General features: G+C 51.5%; 1 protein-coding gene across 1 annotated transcript; it reads right to left on the bottom strand.

Annotated features, from left to right (window-relative positions):
- Positions 1–6,755: 6,755 nt before the first annotated feature.
- Positions 6,756–13,118, bottom strand: PLAAT4 (phospholipase A and acyltransferase 4). The gene is made up of 4 exons (XM_008683959.2): positions 12,984–13,118; positions 9,643–9,751; positions 8,387–8,655; positions 6,756–7,012 (listed from the first exon to the last, which is right to left on the bottom strand). Exons 1-4 carry the CDS (start codon positions 12,990–12,992, stop codon positions 6,914–6,916), a joined length of 486 nt encoding a protein of 161 aa, XP_008682181.2. The 5' UTR covers positions 12,993–13,118; the 3' UTR covers positions 6,756–6,913.
- Between the last annotated feature and the right edge of the window lie 7,256 nt (positions 13,119–20,374).

Genomic DNA, 20,374 nt, shown 5'->3' on the forward strand with positions numbered 1-20,374 from the left:
GCTCAGCCCCGGAGCTCTGCTGGACCCCAGACACAAAGCACAGGCCTTCCTCCCTTCCCACTGGTCAGGAACAAATGGGGTCGCCCAGCAAACTCGCACAAAAGGATACCCCCCGCCCATCCGCTCGTTGTCAGAAGCCCAGACAAGACCACCACGCAGAGGCCTCCTCGAATCCATGTCTCCCAGGAAACGGGTCCCCGTGACTCAGCCAGCACCTTCCTGGGAGAGGACTCTGGGCTGGCAGCTCTGAGGGGGGGAGAGGGAGTGTAGCCTCCAGGCCCCTGGAAGGGAGGGAGAAGCTGCCTGCACTTGCCTGGGATGCTGACAGGGCTCCTCAGGTTCAGGCCACACCTGCCCTGACTTGGGGATGGGCCGCCCTGGCGATGAGCCTTCTAGGCCTGTTTGGAAACTTTCTTTTGGAGAGGTGATCCCCAAACCAGGGACAGCCCGAAGAAGCCACAGATCTGTGGCGGCAGAGACCCGTGCTGACACCCCAGGGCTCCTCTGTCTGCGGGACCCTCGCCTCGGGCCACCTAGGTTCTGTCTCCCCTTTCCCTCTCTCACCGGCTCCTGGACGGGCTGATTGTGCCAAGTCCAAAGAGTCAGTGAGTGTATCTGCACAAAGGGCTCCACCCTATTTTTATAGACTTCTGAACAGAAAGAAGAAAGGAACATTCATTTTCACGTGGTGGGTTCTCCCAGCAATTTCGAGCTGAGTGACCTTGGGGAAAGCTCTTGGCTCTCAGAGCTTGGGTCCCGCCTTCTCCGGGATGGGGGTAACGAGCCCTTCCCAGTGGTGTTGTCCGGATTCAGTAGGGTCATGTGGAGAAGTCACCCCCCAGGTGTCTGGTGCCCAGCTAGTAGTCAATGGATGGTCTACATCCTTCCATCAAGACTCACCACTCTTGTCACGACACATCATTCATTTTACCGTCGGGCTGCCAAAAAACCCAAACGCAACCACTGAATTCTGTCCCTCCGTACGCACTACCACCTGGCGCTCGAACCCCCTGACTCTGCGTACACAGTTCCCACATCTTCCCGAGCCCCTCCTTCACTCAGTCCACATTTAGCTTTCTCTGTGAGCTCCCAGTCTGGTGCTCATCGTCTGTGAGGAGCACGTGGACGTGTGCTCACTTTCCCTGCCGAAACTGCCAGGGCTCCAGCTGCCCCTAGGTTGAATGCTGAACGTCAGCCACCTCGATTTTTAGGGCAGTGGAACTACTCCGTACGAGGGTGTAATGATGGGTACGTGTCATTACACACTTGTCCAGACCCACAGAGCGTACAACCCCGAGAGTGGACCCAAAGGCGAACTGTGGACTTTGGGGCTTTATGATGTGTCATAAGGTGCAGAGAGCTCCAGCACACCCCTTGCTCGCCCCGTGCACAGCCTCCCCCACTATAAACATCCCTCAGCAGAGGGTCCACTGTTGTTAGGGCTGATGACCCCACACTGCCACAGATCTGTGGCTCCTTTGGGCTGTCCCTGGTTTGGGGATCACCTCTCCAAAAGAAAGTTTCCAAACAGGCCCAGAAGGCTCATCGCCATGGCCGCCCATCCCCCAGTCAGGGCAGGTGTGGCCTGAACCTGAGGAGCCCTGTCAGCATCCCAGGCAAGTGCAGGCAGCTTCTCCCTCCCTTCCAGGGGCCTGGAGGCTACACTCCTCTCCCTCCCTCGGAGCTGCCAGCCCAGAGTCCTCTCCCAGGAAGGTGCTGGCTGAGTCACGGGGACCCGTTTCCTGGGAGACATGGATTCGAGGAGGCCTCTGCGTGGTGGTCTTGTCTGGGCTTCTGACAACGAGCGGGATGGGCGGGGAGGATCCTTTTGTGCGAGTTTGCTGGGCAACCCCATTTGTTCCTGACCAGTGGGAAGGGAGGAAGGCCTGTGCTTTGTGTCTGGGGTCCAGCAGAGCTCCGGGGCTGAGCCTGGGAACTGCTCTGCAGTCTGGGCCACACTGCAGCCCTGTGGAGGGAGGGGCTGCAGCAGAAGCTGAGGAGACGCTTCCGGAAACCGTGGCCACGGGAAGCGAAGTTTGGGTCCACTGAGTGCTGCACCCTGCAGCCTGGAAACTTCTGTCGCCAGCCCCACCTCAGCTCTGAGCTCCAGACTCCGAGGTCCGACTGCGTCTCAACATTGCCACCGGGAGCTCTAATGGCCACGCATCGCCAACCACATCCAAGATCTTCCTTTCCCTCCTCACACCTGCTCCTCCCGTCCTCACCCTCCTCTCCTCAGGGGCCTGCATCCACTCAGTCTCCTGCACCTGGAGCCCTGGGGTGCTGCAGCTCGGCGGTGGGGAGTGGAGACTCCAGAGAAGGAGCTGGGGTTGGCATCCTGCTTCTGCCACTTCCTAGCTGTGTTTTGGGGACAAACATGGCAGCCTGGAAGGGTGGGAGGGGGGTTAAGCTGTTCCCCAGATCTTCCATAAGCAAACCTGTGACCTCCTACATTGGCCCGTAGACCATGAGCCCAGCCTGGCCCAGCCGCCACCTCCCTCGGCATGGATCACATCCTGCAGGGATCCCTGTGTCTGTCTGCACCTCCCTCTGTGCTTCGAGCTCCACTGGGGCAGGATCCTGGGTGCTGCCCCCGGCCCCTTCCTCTCTAGCAGCTGTGAAGGGCCTGGCCTGGAACGGGCCGAGGGAATCTACATGGAAGAGGGGCTGGAGGATGAGCGGGGCCAGGACCCGGGCCCAGCTCCTCCCCTCTCTCGGCCAGGGCACAGCAGGCCCAGGGACAGTCACCATGGGGGAATCAAAAGGGGATTTTTCACTCTGGGAATCAACGTCTGGCTAGGGTCAGGGCCAGACACCCTGCACAGTAGCTGGTGGCCGATCAAATGTGACCCTGGGCCCCGCCTGCAGGAGGAGAGGCTGCCCAGGCAACAAAGGCCAGATTTCTTTTGGCAGCAATCAGGCCCTGGCCCCACCCCAGGCCATCCTGTGTGCGGAGTGGGCCGCTCCTTCCCAGAATGGCCTCATTTCCCCGAATTGCCTGAGTTCAACTCCTTCCCCTTCAGTGCACACGAACCACGGAGTCTGGCCCACCCCTGCCTGGACCATAAGTGTCTGCACATAGGGGCCGACAGGAAGCGAGATTCATGGGACACCTGGGTGACTCAGTCAGTTAAGCATCTGCCTTCGGCTCAGGCCATGAGCCCACAGTCCTGGGATCCAGTCCCTGGCCTCATTTCCCCGAATTGCCTGAGTTCAACTCCTTCCCCTTCAGTGCACACGAACCACGGAGTCCGACCTGCCCCTGCCTGGATCTTTTGTGGATCTGCGTATCAGGGCCGACAGGAAGGGAGATCCGGAGTCAGAAAGCTGGAATGGAAGCATACTTACTGAGACAGGACAGATGCCAAGGAGGGAAGAGGAGAGAGGAGGAGAGAGCTGAGCAGGCACCGAACTCTCCCAGTGAGGGAGACAGGCACATTGGGGATCCCCTCACTTCCCCAGTCCTGGGCACTCCCCTCATCTGCACACCAGGTGCTTCCACAGCTCAGGTAGGCAAAGCCCCAGGCAGCCACAGCTCCTTCCCTGAGCCCCGAGCCCACGCCTGAGATAGAGGGAGGCTCACTGGGCCGAGGCCTCACTTCGTGCAGGAAAAGGGACTTTGAAACACCAAGAGTTTTCCATAACCTCCTTCGAAAGCCTTTCCAAACTCTGAGTTCAGTGTGGCCCAGACCACACTCAGACTCAGGCCTTTACAGGAGGGCTGCCCTGCTGCTGGAGCCGCAAATAGAAAGTTCAGGGGCTTACCTCAGCCATGGTGGGGTCTTTGTGGCATGTGGACCGATTTTTTACCAAAGTTGAGAGTTTTGCTTCACTTTCCCTCGGACACTATTTAAAAACTGCTACATAGGAATCTTTTCTTTTAAAGTAGGCTCCACACCCAGCTTGGACCCCAAAGCGGGGCTCCAACTCCCGACCCTGAGATCCAGACCTGATCAGAGTCAAGAGTCAGACTCCCGGCTGGGCCACCCAGGCAGCGCCCAGGGCCTGGCCTCTCCTCATCTCCTCTCTGAGCTCAGAGCAGGCGGGATGGGGGCTCGCTGCCTCCTCGGGGAGCACGTGTGGCATCGGTGCCTCGGTTGCGATGGAATCGGTCTAAGGTTTGCTTGGTCAGCAGCCGAGGGGGAGGCCTGGGGCCGTGGCTCACGCGCAGGCGCTCAGACGTCTCCGTGGTTACCGTGAGGCGCCAACTGGGCAGGGAGGTGCCCGCTCGGCTGATTTGCCACCGCGGGGGCCAAGCTCCGGCTCACAGAGCTGGTTCCAGGGCCACAGCAGGCCCCTCGCGGGTGCCAGCCCCCTTTCCCTTCACGGGTGGGCCGTCAGCGCAGACGGGGGCTGGCCAGGTAAGGGGCAGGTGGAGGGACAGCATCCCCCTCTCCCTCACCGTTCCTGACGCCGTCTAATGCAGTGGACATGCCACACGGGAAAAAATTAAATGAAAGAGTTGGACTCCAATCTTTTCTTTTCCAAAGAGCAGCGCTACCTCCCCTGCCCTATCCTCCAACATGTCACCCCAGATTCAAGGCTCCACACCGCCTACCTCGCAAAAAGTGGTCACTTTTCTATCTGTAGGTTTGCCCCGTTTCTTTTCTCAGATCCACGATTGGTTTTGCAGGTGTTCAGAACGAGTTCCCGACTATCGAGCTCAATTCCAGGGACCAGGTGAGCTTAGGGTCCCCTCCTCCTCCGCCATCTTAACCTCCCCCCAGTCTTGGCACGCCTTTCTGATCCCCCCGTCCGACTGGCGTTCAGGAAACAGGTCAGCATGCACCGGGATGAGGGAGTCATTTATTATGGGGATTACTGTGAGTTAGGTCTAACCTCGATTCCTTTAAAAAGCAAAGAAAAGAATTCCTCACTTTGGCTTACACTTTGTAACTTGTGGTTCTACTCTGGTGTCCCGACCCCGGGGTTGGGAGCTGTTGCTCCTGAAACATTTCCGTCAAAACTTGAGTTTGACACCTTGTCACCTGAAACTTCTTTCTAGGCTCCTTCCTCTTGCACGTTGTTTTGGACACCTAGCTTGTGTGAGGCAGTGGACTCTGAGCTGTAGACACACTCACGTCTGAGGTAGACCGTGTTGTCAGTCAGTGAGAGGTCACGCTGAGTAGGCCCGGGTGCTGTGTGAGGCCTGCTGTGACAACGTACCACAGACGAGGGGGCTTAAGACAACACAGCCTTATGGTCTCGCGGTTCCGGAGTCCAGCCGTCAGAACTCAAGCTGTCCACAGGGCCGCACCCTCTCTGGCCTGTGGGGAAGAGTCCGTGCTTGCCCCGTCCTCGTTCCTGCTGGTTCGCTGGCCGTCCTCGGCGTTCCTTGGCATTAGCCGTAGGCCTTCAGTCTCGGCTTCTGTCAGCCGTCTGTGTGTCTCTTTTCACGTTGCATTCTTCTCCCTGTGTCTGTGTTACCTTTTCTGATAAGGACACAGTCATGTTGGCTTAGGGCTCACCCTGATGACCTCGTCTTAACATGATTACCTCTGTTAAGACCCTGTTTCCAGTAGCGTTTCTGGTGGAGACCCTCCTTCCCTCTATGCCTTCTTCCTAGAGGCTGCATTTAGCTCTATCATTAGTAAGATGACATCTGTCACTCTGGTCGTTTCTGTATTTTTAAGAGTTAATAGCGTAATATGATGAAATGAGAAATGATGTTGTTCTTTCTTTTTTTAATAATAATTTTTATTTTGTTAGCTTAGTCCCCATACAGTACATCCTTAGTTTTTGATGTCGTGTTTCATGATTCATTATTTGCATATAACGCCCAGTGCTCCATGCAATAAGAAATGATGTCGTTCTTGCAAAAACTCGGGGTGCCTCAGTTAAAACTGAAGTCCCCCTTCCTGGTCCCCAGAGGTAACCACATATCAGGTTTGAATATAGCCTTTTTGTTCTGTTTCTTTGTAAAAACCTAGCTATCTCTACAGGAAATAGGAAACATGGGACAACAAGGCTCATGGAAACCCTTTGAGACTACGTGTGTTTTGGGATTTGATATTTTTTGGGTTTCCGATAGAAAATATGGTGCATGAGGTCAAGGACGGGAATGGGCGCTCAGGTGTTTGCTCCTAAGGAAACATGCTGCTGTTTCTGCAGTGAGAGGCGTGACCGAGTCACGAAATGGGGTACATGAAGCTTACGAAAAGCCTCAGATCCGTTCTAGGCGGGTTTTCCTTCAAGGGAGTTTGCCGCCTAACTTGGGTTTGTAGAGCTTTTTGGATTTCAGAATTACACAGAGAGAGCGTGGGTTTTGTACTTGTGTGTGTGTGTCTGCAAGCTGCCCACGTGGAAAGGGAGCAGGGGCCTGGGGGCAGACGCGAGGAGGCCAAGGAAAGGTGTGCAGAGCAGAGGGAGAAGGAGAGGACTTCATGAGACTGAGTTTCCTCCAGGAAGAGCTTGGCTGTGCTTTGGTTTTGACTCTGCGGAACTTACGGACACCAGCCGCGGAGTCGAGAAGCCGGCTGCCTCCAGTTCCCAGGCCAAGGGTCCTGGTTGTCTGATGGTTCCTGTTCTTGCCTCTCAGCCAGGGCCGCGTGTCTCCCCCTGCTCCCCCGTCTCCCCACACCCAGAAATACCTACAACTTGAAATAGCTGGAGCAGGACGGGCTCCTGGAAGACAGCGAACACAGCCCCAGAGAGAAAGCTAGAGAAAAGCACCGAAGGCCCAGGGCGCCACCTGGTGTGGCCAGTCCCGGAGCCCAGCCGCGCCCTCCACAGACTTCACACCAGGAAGTTCTTGCTGAGTTTCCTCCAGTGAAGGGCTCTCTTGTTGGGCTTTATTTTATTCTGTAAAAATAAGCCTTATTATAAAACAGAATGAAATCCACAAACCAAAGCTCTGGCCCAACCAGACCCCGTACATGTGTAAAGTCACTGCTGACCGGACGGGCCCCTCAGCTTATTGCTTCTGCTTGTTGTTTCTTGCCATGAGTGCAAAGGCGGCAACGAGTGCTAAGCCCGCTCCTGCGATGCCAGTCGCCACGACGGCATCTCTGACCTGCAGGAGAGAGGAGGGGAGGTCACACTCCGTCGTGAATCCGAGGACAGGCTGTACATTCAACAAGAACAGCCAGCTCAAGGGAACTCACGGGCCCCTTGGCCCACTTGACAAACTCAGGAGTCTACAGATACTGGCAGGGATGGGTGCCTGGGTGGCTCAGATGGTTAAGCGTCTGCCTTCGGCTCAGGTCCTGATCTCAGGGTCCTGGGATCAAGCCCTGCATCAGGTTCCCTGCTCAGGGGGTGACTGCTTCTCCCTCTCCCTCTGCTGTTCTCCCTGTTCCCCCAGCTCGTGCTCTCTCGCTCTCTGTTCAATAAATAAATAAGATTTTTAAAAACAACAACAACAACAACAACAACAAATTTTGGCAGGGAAATGGGGAGAAGAAGGTTGGAAGGGGAAAGAGCCACTGGATGGAGCCCGCTGGCCAGGGCTGTATGTGGGCCTGAGGGCAACTCCATCCACTTTTGGGCATTTAAAGCACCTGAATCCCCAGAGCGCGGGGTGGGAAGGCCCAGGAGATGCAGGCGGGATGGCTGAGAGCCTGCGGCCATCAGGGAGCCCGTGCAGCAAGTGCGAGGTGGCTCAGGAACGGCTCTCGAATCTTCCCATGTCACACCTGTGCCCCCCGGGAGAGCAAGGACCTCACGTGTGTCACTCGTCTTGTTCCTCGCTGCATCCCCCACACCTGGTTCTGCCAGGCACAGAGGTGCTCTTTAGGAGTTCTTAAAGAAATGACACAACTCAGAGTGGTGGTGTCGCTCTACCTTCAATTATTAGCCCTGGAGGTGCTGCAGTTCGGGGGTAGGGAGTGGGGACTCCAGAGAAGGACAGCTAGGGTCGGAATCTTGCCTCTGCCACTTATTAGCGGTGCGTTTTGGGGACAAGAAACGTGGAAGCCAGAACAGGTGGGCATGGAAGCTGTGCCCCAGATCTTCCATAAACGAATCCTTGAGCTCGTACACAGGCCCATGGACCTTGAGCATCCCTTGCCTGAGTGCTCTCCGGGGCCTTAGGAGAGCTGTCATGGTGCTGGCTTGGCCCACACTCTTCCTGACATCCCTTCGGGGCATCAAGAGCTGCCTTTAGTGTGGATCCTAGAGGTGAAGGATCCTAGAAGGTCAGCTGGCAGGCCTCCAGAGGTCCTCCATCCAACTCCTCCTCCCACACATGGGGAAACTGAGGCCCAGGGGGGGAGTGACCTGTCCACAGAGCCGCGTGCATCAGAGGCTGATTGAAGAGTTGAGCTCAGACCTCCTGACTCCCAGCTAGTGTGGCACGGTGACTCTTCCCTCTGCCTGCACAGCTTGGTCACCGCCACCCCAAGGGGACCACCAGGAGGGAGACGGATCGTCTCAAAGAGGACCTTACCTGTCTGCACTCGGGCACACCATATCTCAGGTCGGTGACAAAGTGCTCACAGTTCCTGCGCAGAAGACTGTATTCTATCTCCTGACCAACTTTCGCCTTTGCAGAGTAAATGATGTGGTTCACAGGTCGTGGTGTATACTTGTCATCCAAGAGGTTGTTGACCCTATAGCGGCAGCCCCCCACCACATCCTTCAGGCGCTCCCGTTTCACCACCGCCCTGTTGCTCAGAACAGAGAATACGCTGCTGGAGCCAGCCCCTGGGTACTCACCTGGAATCAGAGACACCACCATGGTCACGGGGAGCTGCAGGGGAAGGCGAGACAGGGAGGGAGAAGGGGCGGGACGAGGAAGAGAACCAAGGGAGTGCTCTACTGAGGCCCTGATGTTTGTCTTTTCACAAATGCGATTGGAGCATTCTCAGATTTTGTTCTTTTTACTGAACAGGCTGTGGATATTTTTTCAAGTCAGAGAATGGCATGATTGCATACGCAGTGGCATTGTCTTCCATCACAGGGATATGGGTCATCGATCTGATCCAGCTCTATTATTGAACATTTGGGTTGTTCAAAGATTTTTGCCACTATAAACAGTGATAGTCAAATATTTACTATTTATTCAATTTTGTGCATGTGTGCATTTCAGAAAGAGATCCAATTTATTTGATCACACACTGTTTACTTTCCATGTATTACTTCATCACCTCTTAATTTTTGAGGTATATATTATCTCCATTTGAAAATCAGAATACTGGGGCACCTGGGTGGCACAGCGGTTAGGCGTCTGCCTTCGGCTCAGGGCGTGATCCCAGCGTTATGGGATCGAGCCCCACATCAGGCTCCTCTGCTATGAGCCTGCTTCTTCCTCTCCCACTCCCCCTGCTTGTGTTCCCTCTCTTGCTGGCTGTCTCTATCTCTGTCGAATAAATAAAAATAAATCTTTAAAAAAAAAGAAAGAAAATCAGAATACTGGTGGTGGGGAGGTCATCCAGGCAATGTGACCACCAGTGACCATGAGCTGGTCTCCAGCAATCAGAGGCTCCTCATCTCATCCCCATCCTTGGAATGTGCATTCCACGTGACTTCCCGCCCGCAGACCTATGGGACTCCGCTCAATTACTCAGCGGGGTATGGATGTACGGTCTGCTCACAAAAGCTCAGGGAGAAACCGAGTCAGGTTTCCCTGGCTCAGCTCTTTCCTCTAATTGTTCTCATGATGGTAACAAATATTTTGAAAATAGTATTTCCAACAGCGCTTACTCGGAGGAGCCAGATGGATCACATAACCATTTCCCACATAGAGGGCCCAGTGCTCATAGCCAATGCGGAAAATCTGAATCAGGTCTCCGGGCTTGGGTTCTTCACCAAACTGCAACACAAAAACCCAGGATGGTGTAGGCAGCCTTCTAGGCAACATTCAAGAGCCCAGCTGGGGTCCTGCAGCTTGGCCGGGGCCCCACTGCGTGATGTTCATCATTGGTGAGAGCCTGCAGTGGGAGGGGCCCCCCTGGCCCCTGTGGGGTCCTCATCCTGCTGTCACTTCGAGAGGTTCTGAAGAACCGGGGGCTGGAAGCCTGGAGAAATGGACCTTGTGGAACGGGAGAGTGGAGATTTGTTCAGCGTGCGTGTATTATTATGTATGTATGTGTGCACTCGTGTTGTACAGGGTGTGGGTGAGGGAACACAAGTGTGTGTATGCACATGTGGTGTATGTGTGTTCTGAGTGTAGTGTTCCTTGTCCATGCACAACTACGTGAGTGTCTATGTTGGGTTTGCATGTGTGTGTCGGGCGTACGCAGGCGCACATCTGTGTGTGTGTATACGTTGGGGTTGCGTGTGTGTGTCGGGCGTACGCAGGCGCACATCTGTGCGTGTATACGTTGAGGTTGCGTGTGTGTCGGGCGTACGCAGGCGCACATCTGTGTGTGTGTATAGGTTGGGGTTGCATGTGTGTGTCGGGCGTACGCAGGCGCACATCTGTGCGTGTATACGTTGAGGTTGCGTGTGTGTGTGTCGGGCATACGCAGGCGCACATCTGTGCGTGTATACGTTGAGGTTGCGTGTGTGTGTCGGGCGTACGCAGGCGCACATCTGTGTGTGTATACGTTGGGGTTGCGTGTGTGTGTCGGGCAGATGCAGGTGCACACCGAGGCTGTGAGTGTGCGTGTGCAGGCGCATTGCACACCTGCTCCTGAGAGTGTGGACCTGACCACCTGGATGAAAACCCCTTCGCGGAGCCTGGGAGCCCCAGACCCCTCCCCAGCAGTCAGAGAGGAGAGTCACCAGCTTCTCGACCCTTCGCAGGTCCTCGTCACACCTCTTGGCCCTCCTTGTCCACGGCCGCGACAGACACCTGCCTCTCCTCAGACGCCATCCCCTCCAGTCCCAGGACACCCGCCCTTGGAGGTGCCAACATGACAGACACGAGCTGACAGCAACCTGAGGGGACCCGAGGCTCTGTAGGGCTGGCAGCTTCCGGCCCTGGGGGCTTACACCCAGCGTGCACAAAGCTCGCCTCTGTGGGCACTTTTCCCGCAGCCCCAGGGGAAGGAAGCATCAGCCCATTGCTCAGGTGGGCAACTGAAGATCAGAGAGAGGGGCTTGGCCAAGAGCACTCAGCTGAGCTGCCCCTTCTCCCCGTGATTTTCCCTGCCTCCCTCCCCCTCCACACCTCTTTCCTGCTCCTCAGTGTCCCCCACCGTCACCCCAGGGGGCCACAGCATCTGATTTGAGAATGTTTCAGTTTCTCTCCCTCTCTGGGCCTGCCCTCAGCAAACCACACACCGCTCCCTCTCAGTGCAGGCCACCTAACCAGAGACCCGTGGTCAGCTTTCCTTAGTCCTCTTGGTCATGCCAGCATCCAACAACCAAGGCCGACCCCGGACTTTCTCCTGAATTCATCTGGTCCACTTCTCACCCTCTGAATTCATCAGGGCAGTCTCTGCGCCTGAATCTGAGACCTGACCCCACTCCATGAAGTTGAGCCTTTATTATTATTTTTTAATTTTATTTATTCTAGTAATTTCCACACCCAACATGGGGCTCGACTCACCACTCCAAGAACACGAGTCACATGCTCTTCTGACTTAGCCAGGTGCCCGGACCCTACATCCTCTTGACTGGACCCCCACTCCCACCCTGGTCTCCTGTGCCTGCTACCCCACATCCAGTCTCCCCAGGACCCACGGTGGCCTTCCCAAAGGGCACATCTGACCATGATCTTCCCGTGGCCTCAGGGCATGGGACACGCACTTTGGGCAGCTCACAGGTGCCCAACCCTCCTGACCAAACCTTCCTCAGCCCTCCTCACCCTGGCTGCCCTCTGCCCCCGGGCTGACTGGCTTGCCCTTCTCCTCACCACAGAGCTGGCTCCTGCCTCCGCCCCTCCGCACAGCTGGCCCTCCAGTCGTCTTGCCCACTCCTCCCTCCTCTTCTCCCCCGCACCGCCCAGCCCTCTCTGAGCAGCTGCCCTCAGCACCCAGCCTGGCTCAGCGGCAACTCTCTGGGTCCCCAGGCCCTGGGAACTGCCCCTCCCTCGGCACAGATCACATCCTGCGGGGATCCCTGTGTCTGTCTGCACCTCCCTCTGCTCTTTGAGCTCCACTGGGGCAGGATCCTGGGTGCTGCCCCCGGCCCCTTCCTCTCCAGCAGCTGTGAAGGGCCTGGCCTGGAACAGGGCCAAGGGAATCTACGTGAAAGAGGGGCTGGAGGATGAGCAGGGCCAGGACCCGGGCCCCAGCTCCTCCCCTCTCGGCCAGGGCACAGCAGGCACAGGGATGGTCGCCATGGGGGAATCAAAAGGGGATTTTTCACTCTGAGAGTCAACGTCTGGCTAGGATCAGGGCCAGACACCCTGCACAGTAGCTGGTGGCCGATCAAATGTGACCCCGGGCCCCGCCTTGAGGAGGAGAGGCTGCCCAGGCAACAAAGGCGGATTTCTTTTGGCAGCAATCAGGCCCTGGCCCCACCCCAGGCCCTCAGGTGTGCGGAGTGGGCAGCTTCTTCCCAGAATGGCCTCATTTCCCCGAATTGCCTGAGTTCAACTCCTTCCCCTTCAGTGCACACGAACCACGGAGTCCGACCTGCCCCTGCCTGGATCTTTTGTGGATCTGCGTATCAGGGCCGACAGGAAGGGAGATCCGGAGTCAGAAAGCTGGAATGGAAGCATCCTTACCGAGGCAGGACAGATGCCAAAGAGGGAAGAGGAGAGAGAAGGAGAGAACTGAGCAGGCACTGAACTCTCCCAGTGAGGGAGACAGGCACATTGGGGATCCCCAATTCTGGTCACCCCCCTCGGCCCAAACACCAGGTGCTTCCCAGCTCAGGCGGGCCAAGCCCCCAGGCAGCCACAGCTCCTTCCCCGAGAGCCCCTGAGCCCCCCATGCTGAGATGAGAGAGGAGGCTCACTGGGACCGAAGCCCTCACTGTGCTGCAGGAATAGGGACTTTGAAACACCCAAGACTTTTCCATAATCTCCTTCAAAAGCCTTTCCAAACTCTGGAGTTCAGTGTGGCCCAGACCAGACACCCAGACTCAGGCCTTTACAGGAGGGGGCTGCCCTGCTGCTGGAGAGCCGCAAATAGAAAGTTCCAGGGGCTTACCTCAGCCATGGTCGTGTCTGCTGTCCTGCTACATGTGGACCGACTTTTATACCAAAGTTGAGAGTTTTGCTTTCACTTTCCTTTTGATACTATTTAAAAACTATCACAGACGAATCTTTTCTTTTTATAGTAGGCTCCACACCCAGGTTGGAGTCCAAAGCAGGACTCACATTCCTGATCCTGAGATGCGGACCTCATCTGAGGTCAAGAGTCAGACTGGTAACCAGCTGAGTCACCCAGGAGCCACATAAACATTTTTCCCCCAGGGATACTAAACATTTGCTCTAAATGGAAGGGCCGGTGCTTACGTGACTCAAAAGACAGAATCACTGTGGCTTGTTGTTGAACCCGGGTCCGATCTGCTCACTGCAGGACAGGCCAATAAATGGAGAGAGACAAAGTGTTGGGGCAAGAAAAGCGATTTTTCTCAAGAAAGCCGGCAAACCGAGACGATGGTATACTGATGTCCCCAAAAAACCACTGTCCCGTATCCATGCAGGCAGGGCTTTGAAAGGAGAAGAGGAACGGAAAAGAGACCAGCCACAGCTCCACCACGGCTTGACCAATCAATCAAACGTCTTCAATAAACATGGGCCAGGTTCTTCAAGTTCCCTAAGAAACTGTAAACGGAATTGATTACGATAAGCTCATAGTAATTAAGGCTCAGGAGTGACATGCAAGAAAGTGCTGACTGGTTTATTTTGTGCAGTGTGTTCTGTCTTAATTCAGTGCTCCCATTACAATTTAAAGGTCAGCTAGTTCCCCCAACGGGCTTTCAGTGTGCAAACAGTTCCACTGTGGACCGACAAGGGAGGGAGACGTGTTCAAGGCAAACCGAATTCAAGATGGAATTAGTCCTGCTACCGTTTCAAAGCCACCTGGAGCCTGGCCCCCTTCGTCCCCTGTGGCTGCAGCAGGCTCAAGGGGCACATTTTCACCTGGCAATGTCCAAAAGCAGTGAAGGGAGATGTTGCTCATCACTTCTCTCTCTCTCTTTAAAGATTTATTTACTTATTTGATTGAGAGAGAGCGCGCATGCCTGTGGGTGAGCATGGGGGGAGGGACCGAAGGAAGGGGAGACAGAGTCCCAAGCTGACTCTGTGCTGAGCTTGGAGCCTGACACGGGGCTCGATATCATGACCCCGAGATCAGGACCTGAGCTGAAACCAAGAGTCGGACACCCAACCGACTGTACCACCTATCGCTTGCCTCTTGGTTTCTGGGAGTAAAAGCTTTCCCATCATCCCCTGACGGTCTCACTCCCGCCCTTCACTGCCCGGACCTGGGTCACCTTTCTTCTCCTAAACCAATCGAGGGCCTCCTTGGCAGGCTCAGAACACTCCCGGTACATCCCGTGGAGCTGCGGAGGGGCTCCTGCTGCCCCGTGCACAGCAGGGCTCTGTGCGCCTGGGAGAAGGTGAGCGACCGTGTGGGGTGGGGGTGGGGACGGGGAGATGGCCATTGGCTAGGCCAACAGCACGTAAGATGCGCTCGCCTACATCCCACGCACTGTCACAACAGCCTTATTAGAAAGGTGCAAAGAGGCTGGCGCGGGTTTTCAGACAATCAGACCGGTTCCCTACGGGATCCTGCAGGAAAAGCGGGGGCATTGACTCAGCGGCTGGCAGAGAATACAGGAGGCTTGCTGCTGTGAGCAGAGATCCCATGAGAATGAACTTACGCTTGGGGGGGCTCAGGAAGGCCATCACCTCTGCCAACATCATCCCCGGGCTCCAGGTTCTTTGGACCAGAGCTCCTGACGGTCCAAGGTCTATTGGCTCCTTTGGCCTTGGCCTTGGCCTTGGCCAGCACTACCCGCCGCTTCCAAGTGAGCGTTATTTCTAAAAGGAGCCTACAAGTCTGGAGGGGCCAAAGACAGGCTGTCCTAAGATGGGCCACCTTGGCATGAAGATTATTTTTCAGTTAAAGGCAATCAGATTCAGGAGTAGATTCAGAAAGAGCTCTTTGCCTCTCCCACAAATGCCTAAGAGAATTTATGAGGAGTCCTGCTCCAGCAGGAGAGCTATCGCATAGATAAGTGCATTATACTATGAGCTAGGTATGGTGAACAGGGAGGAGCCTAGCAACGCCTGTTTGATCAATGTCCTCTGTGTCCCATTGTCTCTGGTAGGTCCTGCAAATATTTATTTACCAAACATTTACTTTTTCAGAGCTTCCGATGAAGCACATGTCTTCTTTCAGACCCAGACCCCTCCCTGCCTTAGTTCAGAATGACGTGTATACCTCATTTTGCCTGACTTTGGAATTTCCATGTCTGTGTGGATTCCCCATACGCGCAAAATTAAATTTGATTTTCTCCTGTTAATCGGTCTCATCTCCATTTAATTTTTTTAAAGGTGTTTATTTTTATTTTTATTTTTTTATTATATTATGTTAGTCACCATACAGTACATCCCTGGTTTTTGATGTTAAGTTTGATGATTCATTAGTTGCATATAATACCCAGTGCACCATGCAAGTTACCTCCTTACTACCCATCACCAGCCTATCCCATTCCCCCACCCCCCTCCCCTCTGAAGCCCTCAGTTTGTTTCTCAGAGTCCATAGTCTCTCATGCTTCATTCCCCCTTCTGATTACCCTCCTTTCTTTATCCCTTTCTTCCCCTACCGATCTTCCTAGTTCTTATGTTCCATAGATGAGAGAAATCATATGATAATTCTTTCTCTGCTTGACTTATTTCACTTAGCATTATCTCCTCCAGTGCCGTCCATGTTGTAACAAATGTTGAGAATTCGTTCTTTCTGATAGCTGAGTAATTTTCCATTGTATATATGGACCACAACTTCTTAATCCAGTCATCTGTTGAAGGGCATCTCGGTTCCTTCCACGATTTAGCTATTGTGGACAATGCTGCTATAAACATTGGGGTGCATATGGCCCTTCCCTTCACTACGTCTGTATCTTTGGGGTAAATACCCAGTAGTGCAATGGCTGGGTCATAGGGTAGCTCAATTCTTAACTTTTTAAGGGACCTCCACACTGTTTTCCAGAGTGGCTGTACCAACTTGCATTCCCACCAACAATGTAGGAGGGATCCCCTTTCTCCACATCCTCTCCAGCAATTGTTGTTTCTTGCCTTGTCAATTTTTGCCATTCTAACTGGCGTAAGGTGGTATCTGAGTGTGGTTTTGATATGAATTTCCCTGATGGCTAATGATTTTGAACATTTTTTCATGTGTCTGTTAGCCATTTGTATGTCATCATTGGATAAGTGTCTGTTCATATCTTCTGCCCATTTTATGAGTTATTTATTTGTTTCTCGCATATTGAGTTTGAGAAGTTCTTTGTAGATCTTGGATACCAGTCTTTTATCTGTAGTATCATTTGCAAATCTGTTCTCCCATTCCGTGGGCTGCCTCTTAGTTTTTTTGACTGTTTCCCTTGGCTGTGCAGAAGCTTTTTATCTTGATGAAGTCCCACAAGTTCATTTTTTCTTTCGTTTCTCTTGCCTTTGGAGATGTGTCATGAAAAAGGTTGCTGTGGATGATGTCGTAGAGGTTGCTGCCTATGTTCTCCTCTAGGATTTTGATGGATTCCTGTCTCACATCGAGGTCTTTCATCCATTTGGAATTTATCTTTGTGTATGGTGTGTGAGAGTGTTCAAGTTTCATTCTTTTGCATGTAGCTGTCCAATTTTCCCAGCACCATTTATTGAAGAGACTCTCTTTTTTCCACCAGATGTTTTTTCCTGCTTTATCAAAGATTGGTGCCCAAGAGCCGGGTGCATTTCTGGTTCTCTATTCTGTTCCATTGGTTTATGTGTCTGTTTTTGTGCCAGTACCATGTCTGTCTTTGTGATCACGGCTTTGTAGTACAGCTCGAAATCCGGCATTGTGATGCCCCCAGCTTTATTTTTCCCTTTTCAACAGTTCCTTGCGCGTCGGCGCTTTTCTGGTTCCATACAAATTTAAGGACTATTTGTTCCAGTTCTTTGAAAAATGTCATTGGTATTTTGATTGGGATAGCATTGAAAGTGTAGATTGCTCTGGGTAGCATGGACATTTTAACTATGTTAATTCTTCCGATCCATGAGCATGGAATATTTTTCCATCTTCTTGTGTCTTCCTCAATGTCTTTCAAGAGTGATTTATGGTTTCTAGAATATAGACCCTTTCGTCTCTGGTTAAGTTAATTCCAAGGTAACGCATTATGGTTTGGTAAGCTATTGTAAATGGGATGGGATTCCCTAATTTCTCTTTTCTTCAGTCTCATTATTCGTGTATGGAAATGCAACTGAGTTTCTTGAGCATTGATTTTGTATCCCACCACATTACTGAATTGCTCTCTATAACTTCTAATAGTTTGGAAGTGGATTCTTTTGGGTTTATATGAGTATATGTCATCTGCGAAGAGAGCGTTTTTGACTTTCTTTGCTGATTTGGATCCTGCTGATCCTCTTTTTGTTGTCTGATTGCTGTTGCAAGGACTTCTAGTACTATGTTGAATAATGAGTGGAGGGGTCTATTGTTCTTGGATCTTAAGGAAAGACTTCAGCTTTTCCTCATTGAGAATATTTTGCTGTAGGCTTTTCATAGATGGTTTTATGAGATTAGAGAATGTACCTCTCTATCCCTACACTCTGAAGGGTTTTAATCAGGAAAGGATGCTGTATTTTGTCAAATGCTTTTCTGCATCCTATTGAGAGAATCATATGATTTTTGGCTTTTTCCTCTGGATAAAATCTAAGACACTGATCGATTTGCGAATGTTGAACCACCCTTGCATCCCAGGGATGAATCCCACTTGGTCATGATGGATAATCCTTTTAATGTACTGTTGGATTCTGTTAGCCAGGATCTTGTTGAGAATTTTGGCATCCATATTCATTAGGGAAATCGGTCTGTAATTCTCCTTTTTGATGGGGTCTTTGCCTGGTTTGGGGATCAAGGTAATATTGGCCTCATAGACCAAGGTTTGGTAGCTTTTCCTTTCTGTTTCTATTTTTTGAAATAGACTTTAAAAGAATAGGTATTCATTTCTTTATGCTTTGAATGTTTGGTAGAATTCCAGGAAACTGTATCGAGACTGAAGTTTTGTTTTTGGAAGGTTGTTTCACTGACTCAATCTCTTCATAATTAATTGGCCTGTTTAAAAATCAATTTCTTCCTGTTTCAGTCTTGGTAGTTTATAGGTTTCCAGGAAGGCCTCCATCTCTTCCAGATTGCCTAATTTATTGGCATATAGCTATTGATAAAAGTTTCTAATAATCCTTCCAATTTCATTGGTGTTGGTCGTGACCTCTCCTTTTTCATGCATAATTTTATTAATTTGGGTCCTTTCTCTATTCTTTTGGATAAGTCTTGCCAGTGGTTTGTCAATTTTATTGATTCTCTCAAAGAACCAGCTTCTAGTCCTGTTGATCTGCTCTGCTGTACTTCTGGTTTCTAATTCATTGATTTCTGCTCTAATCTTGGTCAACTGCTTCTTCGTGCGTGGATTAGGCCTGTCCCTCTGTTGCTGTTCCAGCTTCTTGAGGTGAGAATATAAAAACGGCATTTTAGATTTTTCTGTTCTTCTGAGTGAGGCTTGGATGGCTATGTATTTCCCTCTTAGGACTGCCTTTGCAGTGTCCCATAGGTTTTGGACCGTTGTGTTTTCATTCTTGTTGGTCTCTATAAATTGTTTAATTTGATTTTTGATTTCCTGGTTTATCGAGTCATTCCTGGAAGTAGTACTATATGGAGCAGTGTTTGAAGTAATCTTGTGGTTGAGTTCCAATTTCAGAGCATTGTGGTCTGAGAATATGCAGGGGATAATTTCAATCTTTTGGTATCGTTTGAGACCTGTTTTGTGTCCCAGAACATTGTCTATTCTTGAGAATGTTCCATGGGCATTAGAATAGAATGAGTATTCATTGGTTCTGGGGTGTAGTGTTCTATATATATCTATGAGGTCCAACTCGTCGAGTATGGCATTCAAAGCTCTTGTTTCTATGTTGGTTTTCTGCTCCGGTGCTCTGTCTATTGCTGATAGTGGAGTGTTGAGGTCCCCTACTATTAACGTATTTTTATCTGTATGTCTCTTTATTCTGGTTAAGAGTTGGCTTGTGTATCTTGCTGCTCCCCTGGTGGGGGCATATATGTTTATAATTGTCATATCCACTTGTTGGATACATCCTTTAAGAATAATATAGTGCCCTTCTGTGTCTCTAACTGTAGTCTTTAGTTTAAAATCCAATCTGTCTGATATGAGAATTGCTACCCCAGCTTTCTTTTGAGGTCCATTGGCATGAAAGATGGTATTCCATCCCTTTACTTTCAGTCTGAATGTATCTTTAGGTTCAAAATGAGTCTCTTGTAGACAGCAAATGGATGGGTCATGTCTTTTTATCCAATCTGCAACCCTGTGGCGCTTTATGGGAGCATTTAGGCCATTTACATTGAGACTGAATACTGAGAGATATGATTTTAATGATGCCATGTTGCCAGTAAAGTTTTTGTTTCTATAGATTGTGACTTCCTGTTCTGTATCACTCTTGGGGCCTTTTTACTTTTATAGAACCCCCCTTAATATCTCCTGTAGGGCTGGTTTCGTGGTTACAAAATTGGCCAATGACTGGCGATTCTGGAAGGTCTTCATTTCTCCACCCATTCTGAATGACAGCCTTGCTGGATAGAGGATCCTTGGCTGCATGTTTTTCTCTGAAAGAGCTTTAAAAATGCCCCCCCAACCCTTTCTCTCATTCCAGGTCTGTGTAGATAGGTCTGACGTAATTCTGATACCTTTGCCTTGGTACGTGAGAAATTTCTTTGCCCTGGCTGCTTTCAATACTGTATCCTTGGATCTAATATTTGCAAAATGCACTATGACGTGCAAATATCTCTTCTAGACCTCTGTTTTTCTCCACCCCCTCGGGGATGCCGATGATTCTGACATTGGATCGTTTCATTGAGTCAGTGATCTCCCATAACCTACATTTGTGGGCGTGGATTTTTTTAAGTCCAGATTCTATTTTTGCTTTTTCTTCTACTAACCCATCCTCCAATTGCTAATACGTTCTGCCTCAGTGACCCTGGCCATCAGAGCCTCTAGTTTTGACTGCATTTGGCTCATAGAATTTTTATTTCTGCCAGATTTGCTCTCATTTCTGCCCTTAGAGATTCTATATTCTCCTTAACATTTTCGTTAATACTTTTTTCAAGTCTACACATCATCTTGACCATTGTTACTCTGTACTCCATTTCTGATAATTTGTTTATATCCATATCCATTAGTTCTGTGGCAGAGGCCACAGACTCATTGTCTTTTCTTTGCTGAGGGGGACTTATCCTTCTCATCATTCTGATGAGGAGAGGTTGCGGGGTTGTCCAGAGCCCAAATTATTGACTGGGTCCCAGGCCGTGCGCCCTTGTTTTATAGGGATCTTAGG

The sequence above is a fragment of the Ursus maritimus genome, unplaced genomic scaffold (assembly GCF_017311325.1).
Source record: "Ursus maritimus isolate PB19 unplaced genomic scaffold, ASM1731132v1 scaffold_23, whole genome shotgun sequence".
Taxonomy (NCBI): domain Eukaryota; kingdom Metazoa; phylum Chordata; class Mammalia; order Carnivora; family Ursidae; genus Ursus; species Ursus maritimus.